Genomic DNA, 16,663 nt, shown 5'->3' with positions numbered 1-16,663 from the left:
TTATTCGTCAAGAGTCTGCAATGGCTGGCGGTTTATCAAGTATAATGTAACCCTCAACCGCTCACCTAGACTGGGACTGCACTTTCTCAAGAGGATTTTATCTGCTTTCATCCCTCAGCTTTGAAACCGCAGAAAGGACAGCGAGAGCGCATCTCAGATTTGTCTTCACATTTCTTCACCTCCCTGGTTCAGATCGCTCCGTCTAGCAATGATATTTTTACATCCCGCCCCGTTTTGAATGATCACATTTGGCCAAGATTGGCATTTTGACTCCAAAATTCCATACAAGAGGTTGTTCTCACAAGGCACTTCGTGCACTTTCTTATCCTGGGTCAGATGGCATTGTGAAATTTTCCCCAAAAATTTCCCCAGAGTACGTATTTATACCAGAGGGGGAATATGATTTCGCATTCCTCAAGTTTGCGATGGCAGTCATTGGAGATCGCGTCGAGATTCCGTGATGGGGATGGGGAAAATTTGTCAAAGATACACAGTTTGTTTGTCGTTCGCTGGCATCCGGGGAATCGCACTGACACCGGTATGGACATCAAATGCAGCAGATAATTTGATGACATACACGAAATAACGGACTGTCACCATTGTCATGCAGACTGTTCATATTTCGCCACACGCCGGGTCGGTTTACATCTGTATTGTTCAAAGTTTCCAGAGTTTTTATCATCCTGGAGAACTTTTGTTCTTTCAAAGTATTTCTCCATTTTTCATTCTTTCCAAAACTGAGCAAAACTAGACTGGATATGTAATAAAACAAACATACTGCAAAGTATTGTGATAGGTACATAAATATGAAATACAAGTACAATATTTTGAGGAAAGCAAATTCATCAAAATAAGTATAATCCAACCATGCTGGAAGAATATTCTGTGTACAATATTTCAGACAATGTGATTGGTAGAATTACTTGAGGCTATACATTTATTTGCGGGGAATAGAATCTTTATGTTCCCAAACATTTAAAATATCAATACGGGACTGTCGACTGATGTCATATAGATGAATCTATCCACAACATATATTTGGTATGCCTATCATCATTTTTGTGTATATTATACAAAACAAATAACTTCTGCTGTGATCTGAGGGGAAAATGAAGACTCTCTGGTAAAAGCACAATTCTATGCCATGTTCACATGGACTACTAATGTAGAAAGAATACAAACAAGCATGAATATAAGTTTCAGCAAAATAAACTTTGAATCAAAATGTTCTAAAAATCTTATATTTTAATCTAATTCTAATAGTGATTTTGGTCACATATGCAAATTAACTGCAAGGTGATGATGCCATTAACTCATAACTCAAAATGGAAATGTTGTCAACATTAAAGGACAAGTTCACCTTCATAAACATAAGGATTGAGAGAATGTAGCAATATTAGTAGAACACATCATTGAAAGTTTGAGGAAAATCAGACAATCCGTTCAAAAGTTATGAATTTTTGAAGTTTTTGTGCAGTACCCGCTGGATGAGAAGACTACTGCAGTGTATGAATAACTTAGATGTCACATGCGTACAACAATATAAGGAAAATATAAAGAGAATTTCACAAAATTCCATCTTTTGAAAAAAGTACACATTCCCCTGACTCGTTACCGATAAATGTTATGGGTAATATCATTCCCCCTGCCTTTAGAAAGAGGCAAGTCAATTGCTCTTTTATTATGCGAAAAAAGTGAAAATATGTTGAATTTTCTTTTATATTTTCTTTATACTGTTGTACGCATATGACTCACAAGCTGTAGTAGTCTCCTCATCCAGCCGTTCCAACACAAAAATTTAAAAAATTCATAACTTTTGCATCGATTGTCCAATTTTCCTCAAACTTTCACTGATGTGTTCTACTAATTGCATTTTCTCAATCCTTATGTTTATGAAGGTGAACTTGTCCTTTAAGTGTTTTATAAAGCCCTTGACTTACAAGGGATTGGGATTTTCTTCATCATTTTCTCATATTTTTGGACTTCCTTTTAGGGCAAGTAGAATTCATGTCTGGGCAAGTATTTTGCAACAATATGAAAATCTGCTTTGCCTGATTGGGCAAGTGGCGGAAAAAAAAAAAGTTATGCAGCACCCTGCCAAGGCCAACTTGAATATGGTGGAAAAAAACTGCAATTTGGGCATTCTGCAGGGAGGACCATGAAAACATTCATCCAATGTAAATAATTACATGTGGCATACACTAGATATCTGTCACGAGCCATATTCCCGCAGTCAGCTGTTTCATCATGCAACTTAGACAACTGCACAGCAATCCATCATGTTCACACTCCACCCTTGCTCTTTGCCCTCTATTTCTAACTATCTCTCCCTCTCTCTTCTGATTTTGAGGACTGGATTTTTCTCCAAAAATTGAGTTTTTGGTTATTATTCATAGGTTTCGATGAGAATAGATTTGATATAGATTTGATTTGAATTAGATATGACCATTAAAATGCCAGTAGACTGATCTCATGTCAGGTGTGCAGACTACAGGCAGGTTGACTCGGGCATGAAAATTCACGCTTCTACCAAAAATGGCTAACGGAAAATACGAGTCTGAAACGGGGTGGCTGAAACATGTATGATAGCACTGGATGACATGATTGGTAATGCGCACACATCCTAATCACATTAACCACTCAGAGAAGCAGCCAAAAAATGAAGCAAAAAGTATTAGATCCTCTCTTCTTCTTTTTTTTCATCAATGTCAGGCAACCGCCCGTGACCTCCTCCGCACAAAGCCACCGCCATCAAAGTCGATGAAGCCACTTAGCGCTGTCAGGGGCGACATCTTGAGATCGGGTTAGGACTGACAAAAGGACCCTCACCTCTCCCCCACAGGTTAATGGCAGAACCAACTGCTAGGGCCTAGAGAGGGGGTACCAGTCACCCCCCTTCATTCCCTCCCTTCCTCCCGGGGTTCCTATACACACCCCCACAGGTTGGCAGGTCTGCAATAAGTCATCCTCCCCTTCCAACCTACAAAGTCTTCTTTTTCACTGTCAAGGGGGTTATAGACGATTTAGGGGATGTACAGCAACTGGTATTCAACAGGGCATACCTGTGGAAGACTACATTATCCGTATTTAAAAAAAAGTTTGGAAAGATTATCAAACACACAAAAAAAGTTACCCAGGCTAATATCTCATTATGGAATGACCTCTTGAAAGTGGATTCTGTTAGACTTTTGTTTTCAAAAATGAATCAGCAACTTCATATGCTGGGTTGATTCCTCATCTAGCTCTTCCCAAAACCAAAAAGGGGTGAAATAACTTTTGAATTGATATACCAGAAATCAGGAACTGAATTGTTTAAGGGAGGTTAGGGGGTGATTTTGTTAATATCAATAAGAATGGAGGACATCTGAAACAAGAGACCCGCGGGTCTAGCGCTCACCTGAATATCGCAAGTTCACCTTTCACGCAGTCACTAATCTAAATTATTCACAGCTCTACCACAATTTGACCAGGCATTCGCAAGTAGAAGATGAAAATGTACAAAAAGGGCCCAATTTTTTTAAAGATTCCTTAATTTGGGGGGATTGGGGCCCCCTGGGGCCCTCTGGGTGGGGCATGGTGCCCATTTTGATAAATTGAGATCCTGACCCCCTAGGGATGCTACCTGCCAAGTTTGACGAAAATCCATCATGAAGTTTTCAGGAAGAAGATGAAAATGTACAATTCAGGCCCCCATTTGGACCTTCCCAAGCAACCCCCCCCCCCTCCCCCAAGAGGGGCACCCCTGGATCTCCTATGAACAAACTTGAAACTACAGTCATTAATGTACTCACTCATAGTATTATCTAAGCTCTATAACTTCTGATTCTAGGGAAGATTTTTAAAGATTCCTTCATTTTTTTTTTTTTTTGGGGGGGGGGGGGTTTGCACCCCCTGGGGGCCCCCTAGGTGGGGCATGGTGCCCATTTCAACAAACTGAGATCCTAACCCCCTAGGGATGCTACCTGCCAAGTTTGGTGAAAATGGGTCATGGGGTACTCAAGAAGAAGATGAAAATGTACAATTTAGGCCCCATTAGAACCCCTCCCCACCCCCTCCCCTGGGTCCCAAGGGGGGCACCCCTGATTCTGCCATGAACAAACTTGAAACTACAGTCATCAATGTACTAACTCATAGTATTAACTTAGCTCTATCACTTCTGGTTCTAGAGAAGAAGATTTTTACAGATTCCTTAATTTTGGGGGTTTGGGCCCCCCTGGGGGCCCCCTGGGTGGGGCATGGTGCCCATTTTAACAAATTAAGTTCCTAACCCCCTAGGGATGCTACCAGCCAAGTTTGGTGAAAATCGGTCTTGGGGTTTTCAAGAAGAAGATGAAAATGTAAAAAGTTTACGCACGACGGACGACGGACGACGCACGACGCACGCCGGACGCCGGACGAAGGGCGATTGCAATAGCTCACTTGAGCCTTTGGCTCAGGTGAGCTAAAAACAAGATCAAAGCATCTAAGATTCAACAACCATGTGACACATTAGTAATTTTCACTGTGCATCATTCGTTGTCAATGCATGGAGATATCTCCATGGTCAATGTGAACAAATTTCTTTTTGTCAACATGAACTGTCAATTGTTACTGACACAATACTGAAGAGTACAATGTTTTGATGTGCTGTGAAGAAATCCATGCATTCTTTTTTTACTGTCTTGCTTCTAATACCTCCCTGGTGTGAGTGCCTGTGTGCATATGTTCTGGATACATTTAGACAAGACTAGTTCACAGAAAAAATAGAGAGTCTCAGCACTATCTCTCTATTCAGCTGTGCACATTGTGTGCCCTACGGATTATTCTACAGAATCAGTCTCTCATTAGAAACACATTTTATTGATACAGCTGCCAAAGACTATTGCCACTTCTGTGATGAAGAGAGCTCCTGATACAAGGAAAGGCCTTCAAATGTGTGTACAATTTAGACCACAGATCTCACCATACAGAAGAAAATAAAGAATCTCTCTTGCCAAGTGAGCACTGATAGTCTCAGAAGTTATTTTTTTTATGAATGCAGGGTGCCAAACATTTTAGAGGACATTCTGATGTATTTCAGTTTTGTTCTCAATGAAATACTATATCGGGCAAATACTGGAATATTTCGCGAGGCTTTTATTTTTGCGCATTTCATGAGTCAGATGCTATTTGCAAATTTAAATACATGCAAAAATATCAACTCTGATCCCACCATGAATGGACGTGCCCACACATTTCTCTGTTCAGTATTGTATTCCATGATTGTGAAATTAACCACATACTATGAAGTTCAAATTCACGAAAAAATTTAGACTCGCTGAATATATACCGTAGAATGAAAAATTTTAGACTCGCTGAATATATACCATAGTACGCTGCATGAAACACTTATCTTGGGGCAGATGCTTTCTCAGTGGACCAATAGTTTTCTGGAGTTTTTGCAGACATTACAAATGAATGACATAATTATTGTATTTATGCTGTTATGTGTTTTTTGTGACTCTATAAAGGCATATATGCATGAAGCAATAGCACGTCTATCACATATTACCTACTCTTTCCCATTCACAAACATTCCCGGCCCCAACCTGAATACAATTAATCCCAAATATTCCACCATTTCCAACTTTCTCTGAACACAAATCTTGTTCTACAGACTCATCCAGTGCTTCCGTCGCTTAGAATATTAGTGCCTTTAAGCTAAAAAGTGTAGCACAATGGAGATAAATGAACATACAATATCAACCATAACACAAAAGACAGACAGATAATGTGGTTCCTCACTCCGAAGGGAACACCGACGCCACCCAGACCAACACCAACCTTCCCCCTCCACTGCCAGATCACCCGGAATATCCATTAACCCCTCGCAGAACTCATTTTTCCCCGGCGAAACACATTATCTTTCGATACAAGTATAGAATCTCTGCAGCATTCAGTCCGCAAATAATGGGCAGTGTCAGCCAGTCAGTTTGCCACTCGTTAACTTTGAATGGCATTTTGAAAGAGTCTGCGTATTGTCCTCCAGCTAAAAAGCGATAAATCCTGTAAAAAAAAAATCCCTCTTGTGCAGGGGGGGGGGGGGGTGGGGGCATGACAAAAGGATGAGAGCGTGACAAAAGAAATGTACTGCACTTGATGGGACGGATATGAATGTGATTACGATTTGCCAGCAGTATGGCCGACAGTACGAAATACCACAACAAAGGATTTGTTTTGGAATAAACAGAGATAATCACAACTACTTTTTTGCAACTTTTGCCACTCACACAAAGCCGAGCAGAATTTAGTTATTATGCTCTGAGGAAGAAACATTACTTCTTTGAAGATAGATTTGACCTGCAGCTGCAATTGTCTACGATTATCAGTTTTTTCCCTGAAATTTCTGCACACTTTTACATTTGTTGTTTACACCATGGAGCCACAACAGAAAGTTCCATGTGTAAACCAACTTTTCTAAGCTTTTTGTGGAATCTTACGAAGTCAAGTGATAAAGCAAATCTAGTGTTACTACATCTTTTACAACGCTGTGCAGGTTTGTCTCATAATGACCATTAAAAATTTGTCTCCCCCCTCCCCCATCTCTCTCTCTCTCTCTCTTTAACTAATATCCTATATTTTTGATACACTTCCATTATCTCTACTGTTGATGTTTTGTTCGATAGCCAGGGCATTCACGTGTTGTTCTAGCATCAGAGACCTTATTGCGCCGTCATAAAGTTCATCCTAACCCTCAAATGCGCAGCACCATTTCAACATCACTACAATCAGCCTGTGGATCTGGATGAACCGCCTGGGTGTCGGACACATTTCACCAAATTGGGACTAACGTGGCCAAACAAAGGCCGCCCCCAAAAATGGCTGCAAACACCATTCACCGATGGCTATCTACCAAAGTCAATGTCAGCAGGAATGATGGGGGAAGAAGGAGTTTTAAAAAAAAGAAGAAGAAGAAAGAGGAAAAAAATGTTGGAGGAGGTAGGAAGGACTCCCTCGGGACCAGAGGCCGACGATTGCCATCAAACCTGTAGGAGTGGGCTTATTGTCAGACACATAATTATCTCTTCATAAATTGCTCGCTTGTTCAATTACTTGCCTCTTTTTATTTCCTCCGCTTTTATTTGAGTCCAGGGTTTTTTTTTCCATCTTTCCAAGCCTGGAGACTCTTACCAAAAAAAGCAAAAGCTGAGTACATGGAACCAAAGGATTCTACCGGCAGGTGGTATATGACGTCATAGAGATAGAAAAAAAAATCTTCCTTCCAGCAAAATTCTGTGTGCACAAAAGCAATATGAAAATTCAGTTGTAACTTCCCATACTATCAGTATCCCAACAGCTAAAAAAAAAAAGAAATCTGAGGGTTTATTGGAAATTGTGTGCAAATGTTGCACTACATCATTCATAACATATCGATCCATCGTGTGCTTTATGTTAGGATTACATCTTGTTAGAACTAATTTGTGCAAGTCCAGCTCCTACTAGAAGACAAAACAAAGGTCTGCAAATATTACTGAAAGACTGAAGAAATGAAGGTATCGTTTTGCTTATTGATTTCAAATACAAAAGAAACATCTGTAGTAGAAGGCTCAAAACATAAAAAACATGACAATCCAAATGCTCAAAGAGATCACACCTGCAGAATACTATATGCAAAATGGAGTACACCTTACTTTTCCTTCACTGGTGGACATACAATTATTAAATTGCAAAAGTGACAATATCTTTATGCCATGACCAAATCTTGTCTTTACAAGGTGTGTAGCACTTTTTCTCCAATAGTGCATTGCCTCATATAGCTCCACAATGACAAACAAAATGGTTTGTGCCCAGTCATTTCAAATTTATTCATCCGGTCAGTCAACACACAACTGTAAAAGTTGTTCCACGAGTTTCACACACTTTGGCTCTGTGGAACAGAAAAACTCTAAATATTATCTTGAAGGAGAATGGGACAGGCTGTTGGAGAGGGCTGTAGTACACACATGGGGTTTACCCTGCACAAAGGATATATGTTATGGACAGTTCCTGGACTGTTTGGCAGTCCAGTGGGTGTCATTCAAAACACAATTAGGTGGGGCTAGGAATAACATGTTATGCTTTCTATATGGCCGCAATTTGCTCATCCCAAGAAAGACAAATATTCACTGGGGGGTACGAAATAGCTGTGCCAATTTGGACCTTTAAAAAAAAAGGAAAGAAACAACAAAAAGAAGAAGACAGGAAAATGGAGGGGGTGGGGTGGGGTGGGGCGAGGGAAGAGTTGGTAATAGAGAGGCCCAAATACGTGGTAAGGTGAATGGTCTCAGTCCGCTATTGACTCTTCATCAATATTGACACTGCTCACCTCCAACTCACTGGCTATAGGACTGTATGGGGGTAGATTGCATGCTGTCACAAGTTGCAATATCTCTCATTCTTCAACTTCACATACCACCTGGTGTGACACGCAGGGAAGAAGGAATGCAGAACAAAAAAAAAAGAAAAGAAAGAAAGGTGAACAGGAAACCCTTCCTTGGAGAATGGGGACTACAGCTTTGCTGTAAAAAGATGCCGCCAACAAGATGTGAAAAGGCCACTTTAATGTGCCATTGAGGAGGGGGAGGGGGGAGGTATTAAGACAAAGGATATACTTCAATGAGGAGGAGACTTGTGTCTCAGATAAAAGAGAAACTTGTACAGTATATTACGGTGATAGCAGCGGTCAGTAATATTAAACAGAAATATAGAATGTATATCCCATATATGTCTCACATATGGACACTTTATATTTCAAGGGGGCTAAAGGGGATGCGAGGGAAAGGGACTGGGGAACAGGGTGGGGCTATATACATCTGGCATGGAGAGATATAGAATTAAGTCAGAATGCAGGAAACACAGATAAAGGAAAACATAGCATCAAAACTACTTTACTTGAAATTAGACCCTCCATAAGGTAGAAGAGATTTAAATACACCAACATATAATATTTCTAATTGTCTGTATATTCTATGCAAAACAACGCTGGTATTTAAGTTGCAGCTTGCCGACCTCTGACTGAAATGACAATAATGATACTGGAACAACAAAAAAATGTGTTCACATTCTAAGGCATAGGTGAAAAAGTTTGAAGAGGAAACCAGAATGCCTACATCCTTGCCATGAAAACATACATAGCCTCAAAATACTTAAGATAATGGAGGATCAATGGAATTTCACGAGTACACAGATTTGGCACTCTAGTGACACATGAAAACACAAACTCATCTGACCATAGTTATCATTAGATAGGCCTACAATGTTTTACATCAAAGTAATCTACAATTTTGACAGCAATCAGATCATTGACATATGTTTCTTTTCATATAATTCATTTATATGATTTGATAAAATGCATAAGATGTCACTATATATTCAACGGCAGGCAATAAGATGCTGATGCTGCCGCTTAACTATTACGACATCACCTGAAAGGGGAAGCCGGGGCCCCTCTTCACCGCAGCGATCCGCTGGCGGATCAATGCACAGGGGAAATTGGCACACACGGCAAATCGTTAAAACACTGTACCAAAGCTGATGAGGTGGAAAGTAAGTTCGCATGGCCGGACTGATGCGGGTTGTGCAACCAACTACCCAGGGCTTATATAGATTATCTCATAATTCTTTTTTTGTTTTTTTGTTTTTTTCTGAACTTTTATCTAATCACCTCCTGTCTTCTGCTACACTTGCTTGATATATTTATAATTGTATTGTACCCATCTAATAGCTATGTGGGTTTCACAATAAGGTTTCCCCCCATAATGAACCTCCAGGAAACTGTGCAATTCTAAAGTGCAGATTAGGGGGCAAACTGTATGATACTCTGGAGGGGAAGAGACAGCGCCGATGGGTGGGATATCATTTACCATAGTGAGATGCAAAAATTTGTGAAAACTTAACAAAATTATACTGCTCATAATGCTGAACTGATTTGAAATGGGATCACTTTAATTTGAGGTCAAACAGATGCAAAAAAAAAAAATATGTATCATACACAGTATCAATTTTTATGCAAAACAGCACAGTGATATCACTGATTGCAACAATGGGCCTACAATTATAATGTATGAAACCATTTGAAAACATAATTATTAAAAAAATGAGAAACACAGTGACAAAAATCATGACATCTCACTGCATTATTCTGCTGCATGATTCTGAGTTGTAATACATAAGGTGCAGTTGCTGACAAGAGCACAGATTTTGCTTGCACTTTGGTTTGTGCATTTTAAGTCTTTCTTTTAGTGGTTTTTAGTAACTCATTGATAATGTTTATAGATCGAAATCACAGCTTGATCAATTGTAATCATTTAATCTTCATTATCATTCCAGGTTGTCACGTAGGTATAGCCACAGACATGACATTAACGTTTCCTTTCACAAGTGCATTTTCCAGAGTTTGTCAGCAACACATAGGCCTACTTTAAAGGCATAATTTACCATCTGCAGATAAAACAAAATCCCAGAATTAGTGCTTCAAAATAGAGTTTCTAAAATGTGAGTTAGGGATAGAAACAACCAATGTAAAAATTTGAACCAGTATGATTGATGTTAAGTATTGTTAAATATACAAAATGTGAACAATAGTTATAATAAAAATGTTTCCAGACTAAACCGTCTACAGTTATGGTTTAATGAGAAAAATAGTGATATCTCCTTATATTTTAGGCTTTATTGCAAAAATTTTATAAAGCAGGATGTTTTGTGATACAACTGACCTACACCATGCATCAAAAGTGATATCTTGCACATTTTTAAAATCACTGCTCCCAAAGGTAAACAGGACCTTTAACAGTTCAAGGAAATTATTTCAAAGGTATTCTTCTACCAGTGCAGGGTGTCAGAGAACACACTTCCAATTGACAAACAGGTGCCATAAAATTGCATCGATGCGATCAATAGCGCGAGGTGACACACCGCGCACGCGGCCCGAACTAATGAGCCTTCCCCCGGATCAGGCCCGCTCTCTCGTCACAAGAACGCATTGAACGGTGCAAGGCAATTTGATCAGCTTTATGCCATACATTATTGAGCCGTCTCCTATTGATCCGGCCTAGTGTAATTTGACAGCAAGTCGGCAGTGCTGGGATTATACTTGCGGTAGCAAAACAAAAGCAGAAACACAACAAATAGAGCTAACAAACCCTGAAGGCTTTTTCAAAAATAACTAAACAAAGTACGACAGATACAAAAATGGCCACAACAATCATAAGAAATATATGGGAGAAAGCAAAACAAAAGCAGGAGCATTTATTCTTGTTTGTTTTAGACCTTATCAGGACTGCTACCTCAAAATTTGCATTGATGGATAGAATTCTTGCTAAGGTAGGAGTAAAATTAGACGGTAGGCCTACATGCAAAGGGGAGCTTCAGTACAGTCACATGAGAAAATTGTTTTGTGTTTCCAGATCCTAATGAAAATTCTTCAAATTGCTGCCAAAAGTGCAGTTTTGTCATAATTCCTAAAATGTGCAAGGTGCACTTCTATCAGTGCAAAACACATGATCTAATATTATATTCTGTTTGTTTTCAATGTACATTCAGGATGGAATTTTCAGCTTAATTCAAAGCGGAAGCAATTAAATGCAACCTCCTTTCAAGTTCTCCTAATGTTCTCAAAATGACATGTTTGCAGATGTATGTCAATAAATCAAAGTTGCTCACTATCCCAACTTTCACTTCCTTAAAGGGGACTACTCGAGGATTTTCATAATTTCACATCATTTAACAACATCATGTAGGCTAGTTAACATATGAATTGATAATGCCATGCAGTAGATTTGTGGAATTTACTGTGGTCCCTGAGCAGATAGGCCTATTTTTAAAACCAATACTCTGAAAAACCCAAAACATGTTACACTGAACAAGGAAGATGACATAGGAGACTCACATATATAATTCCAGTAATGTAGCAATGTAATTCCATTACAATACCACTTGCTCAACAACTTCACCTAGGTGTAGAATTTATGCCTGCTTTGTTCTTTTGCTCTGCTTCCATAAGCACCCAATCCTGCATCCTTATGAGGAGCTGCTGCGTAATCATCCATGTTCTCAGTGATTTGTTATGAATTTTGAAAACATTCTTATTCCTCATCCCAATCACTAAGAAATTCTGTAATTCTGGTATCGAGTATATAACCAATCTATCATAAATAAAATGCTCAGTAATGCAAAAGTCTATTACTCATCTGAGTGAAAACTCTTGCAGCGTTCCTCAGTTCCTACTCTATTGTGAAAGAGCAGGAAATGTCAATCAAGCCTCACCCAACTATCATTAAAGTAAAGGAAGGAATGTTTTCGTTTGCCGTTAAAGATTTATAAAGAAATGCACAACATCCCCGAAGACATTCCACAAAAACACAAAAATGACCCCAGTCAGGGTCAGACATTCAACTCTTGAGTCTTATTCAGGAAAAAAAAAGAGAGAGACAGCCAGAAGCCTTTTACAACCGTAACAATTTGTTTAGACTACACATTCTTCTGGTTTCAGACCCCAATTTTCTGCATTCTTTTGCTCCCATGAGATGCGCTGTTATGTGCCCTGTAAATGGATAGCTAGCCACATGGTAACATGAAGTCATGTGAAGACAGATAGGGGACATGAATGTGTTCCACCTTTTCAAACTCATTTAAAATTAGATGTACAACATTCCAAAGGGCAGATTTAGTGTACATCCACACATCATACCCCTTCATGAAAGTGTGTGCTGGTATTTAACCCATTGAGGAAGAGTCCCGAGTATAGTCTATGGAAAGCGCATGTTGCAGCAAAATCAAACCATCCTCAATGGGTTAGCAGAATTACAAAAACAACCACCTTATGCCTGTTGGGCCTTTCCAATATATACATAGACCATAAAACAGTTCCAAACTGCACAAGTAAAAAAAAAAGGTATATTGGAAAGACAGGAACTATTCATGAATGCTAATGATTTCTTTGTAGGTTGTTCATGTCGGCTTTCAACAAAGTCGTTCAATACTGCACCAAGTGCATTATGGGTAGGGCAAAGAGTATTTGAATGTTTGAGACAGTAATTGACAATGTCACAGAATTCTCAAGATACCTCACTGGTACACAGACAAGTTGAATCTTGCCTTCCCTGCATGCAATCAAGTATACTTCTTATCTATTCTCTAGGAGATTTTGACAGCCATCTGCACAGCCATAATCAGCAAAAGAATTCTTAATTCTAATTGGATGACCCTTTCTTGCATTAAAAAAAGGAACTTTTCTCAATGTGTCACCTCGTTCTTTGAAACCAATAATCCCAAGAATGAGAATTAGCCATTAGTATTTGGGCACTATGCCTAATTGGTAGAAATGCTGTGTGCTCATGAATAGCCAGCCAAAACACTGTCTACAACCAGCTCCTCCCAAGAACAAATTTTCTTGGCGTGTCATGGATGCGTTCAGATTGTATGACCAATTCCAATCAATTGAAATGCCATTTAGAGCTCACAAGGGGGATGGGATTTTGGCACGGGTGATGATGGAAGTCAATTGTCTACAAGTGCCTTCTTTTTTGAATGGATGTAAAGCCCCTTTCTGTTGTCCCTAAATCCTCCCCCCCCCCCCCCCCACTTTCAATTCTAAAACAGGAGAGTGTGTAAGAACGCGCTGCACAGACATGCATAATGCAAGACTTAAGGCACTTTTCAGCATCTCCTCTGAATAGAACCTGTTAGTTTTTATCCTGGCAGTCAAACCTTTCAATTTCTCATGTTTTCTTGGGAGATCTTGGAAGTGAGAAGCTTCTGATGCGGCCGTGTATGCAGGCAGGAGTTTGTTGGGAGCTCTAACCCACTTGGGATGGATGGTTTTCACAATTGCAAGACAAAAAGTACTAGTAGCTGCTTTAGAGTGCTTTTAAGCCGTCCCTGTGGACAAACACCACTCAGTTCTTTATAAATATATAATGCTGGGGATTGTTGGGTCTTGAGAGTTGTGGCAGACATACAGTTGTGTAAATTGCAAAGCTATGAATCACAAAATGTAAACCGAAACAACAGCCTAAGAGTCCTGTTTACCAAAATGACTCATGAAGAGCCCATAGAGAAGGATTTGGGAGGTGATATTACACAGAACAACTCTGGAAAAAAAAAAGAATGTACTCTTTCACTGTTTACTGAAACAGCTAAGTTTGCTACCAGCAATTTACACTGCATTAATGCACAATTTAGATGTGACCATCAGATATGAATCAAAATTCAATCTGGAGCAAGCGTATTTTTGTTTCATTATCGCTGATAGTGAATTCTCAACACAAACTGTCTCAAATATATCATACTTGCAAACTGAAATTCTCTGTAGTTTTTTTCTATTTTTTTTTTTTTTTTTTACTGTTTTGAATAATTTTCACATTCTGTATCACTATCTTGAATCACAAAATACACTGACCTGGTTTTACTTTACAACTTGATACTAATAACCTGAGTCAGGAATTCTCCATTTCCAAATTTGTTTTCCATGATATAAAATATAAAATATATAGGCCTAGGTACTAAAAATTACGGCAAGAGTTCCTTTTGAGACAGCCGCCCAAAAGTGAGTGCGTGCATCCGTGCGTATCGCAAGCAAGGTTAGGCTAGGCTAGGTAGAGTTGCATAGATCTGCACTTATTTAGTACTAGTGTGATTGGGGTGGCTGTCTCAAAAAGAAGTCTTTCCAAAATCACTTTCACATTTAATCAAAGTTCAATTCTGTACCATCACAAAGGGTACACAGATATTACTGACAGGAAAATTTCATACCAACATGACAAATGGCAATCAATAACTAGTCTAGGCAAAGCTTGATTATATTACATTACTATACTATGAAGAGTTTGTTCATAAAAACTGATAAGTCCATTTTTGAAGATTTTGAAGTACGGTCTCTGTCATAAAGTACAAAATAATACCTTATAAATGATACATTGGTCACTACGTATAAAGGTACATTTTTTAAGTTATGGTCAAAAGAAGCAAAAATTTTCTTATTATTCTCTTTATTTTTCTTGACCTTTAATCGCAAATATCTCCATTTGGCAAATATGGACCTATCAGTTTTTGCGAACAAACTCTTCATATCATCATGAATTATTATCTGTAGGTCCTATACTCATCATATCAAGCACAGGTCAACATTATTATCCCTACCATAACTATCAAATTGATGTTACTCATCATTATCCTTTCAATCTCATGGCAAGATAAATAATACACAATGTAAATTCATTATTTGAAATTATCTTCCTCCACACACACTGTGTATCAATATACTCACATCAACACTTTATCTGAATATCTTTTGACTAGATTCATACTACCGTGCAGTACAATATATACACTATACACTAGGGTAGAATAACAGTACCTAAAACTTTACTCCAAACCAAACACCTCATCTTCAGCTTTGGTCATCATTTTTATGAATCCACAATATCTCAAGAAAAACAACAACTCACCTTCAAACGTGATATCTTTCCTGAATTGAGCAGCAACATTCTGTAAACTTATCGTCACAAGGGTGACAGATATCACCAGAGCGCGTATTCCAGTCATGATTTCGATATGGTACTGTTCTGCTTTCTTTCTTTTCTTTCAGCGAGTGTACCGCATCCAGAACTTCCCACCACCTGCCTGGTACCCAACACCACGGTAGTCACGGGCGGAGTGACCCGGCTCACTGCATGTGCTGTACCCTTCCCGCTGAGCTGCAGTTCCGCGATTGGTATCCACTGAAATATCCTGTAAATATCTGCTTTTTTCCACTGAGACAGGAATTTTCTCCTTCTGGTATAAAGCGCAAAGTTCACACAAAACCGTGGCTTATTTGGGTATCAGGTACGACGCGTTTGTCAAATGTAACACAGAACGTGGCCCTTTCCCAACATCGCAAGTACAGAGTATGACTAATAATATTTCCACCAGTCAGTATCCAGAACTTCTCAACTGAAGAGGGAAGTACAGTAGCTTCCGTCACCAGCTGGCCAATCGGTGTCTTCCGCACTACTTATTGGCGGTCTACTCGATGCTCCTCGTTTCCAACTTCGTCGAATCATGGGAGCTACAATAATGGTCGAATCAATTGTTTGACTGTCAGAACGAGACAGTACAGCTCAGACCCATACGAAAGCTGTAAGGAATGTCGAGCAAGCTAGATATGAAATGACTCCTTCCCCAAGACACCTGCGGTAGGGCGTTTTTGTCCCCTCTTTTGTGTCTGCGGCTCCACGGACTAATCAAGTCGAAACAACCGCAGGGCGCCTGGGAGAAGCGTGTGCACTGCTGGAAGTTTCCCTTGGAAGCACGTCGCCTGTCCGCATTGCAAGTCTATTGTCCGCAGTTCAAAGAGTTAGCGCCCCAGTGAAAATGGAAGATAAAGAACGGAGTAATACCAATAACATGATATAATAACATGATGATATTGCTATTAAGTGTTTCTACTCGATATAGTCATTCCTTCACAACAAGCATGCCATCTCTATGTAAGTCAAAACCGAATTTTCTACGTGGTTTTGGTAAATTTGCTGAAGTGAAGAGGAGGCATGATCAGAATGACGTCTGCTAGCAATGCGTTCGCTCAATTTTATATAGCGCCATCTGCTGGTTAATGTATTCACAGTAATATTTCCGTCATCACAATTTTTACGTCGACACACATTGTTCATTTTCTCCTCCTCCT

The 16,663-nt window shown here is 39.4% G+C and overlaps 1 protein-coding gene across 1 annotated transcript in view; it reads right to left on the bottom strand.

Annotated features, from left to right (window-relative positions):
- LOC139723597 (pikachurin-like) overlaps window positions 1–16,058 on the bottom strand; it is a 152,410-nt gene extending 136,352 nt beyond the window's left edge. The window contains exon 1 of the mRNA XM_071634831.1: window positions 15,444–16,058. Within this exon, the coding sequence (XP_071490932.1) occupies window positions 15,444–15,540 (97 nt within the window). The 5' untranslated portion in view covers window positions 15,541–16,058. The remainder of the gene's footprint in view (window positions 1–15,443) is intronic.
- Between the last annotated feature and the right edge of the window lie 605 nt (window positions 16,059–16,663).

The sequence above is a fragment of the Diadema antillarum genome, unplaced genomic scaffold (genome assembly GCF_040938485.1).
Source record: "Diadema antillarum isolate AM-2024a unplaced genomic scaffold, OU_Dant_1.0 scf00000195, whole genome shotgun sequence".
In the NCBI taxonomy this organism is placed as follows: Eukaryota; Metazoa; Echinodermata; class Echinoidea; order Diadematoida; family Diadematidae; genus Diadema; species Diadema antillarum.
The sequence above is the reverse complement of the archived record's forward strand: the minus strand, read 5'-3'. Positions and strand labels throughout refer to the sequence as shown.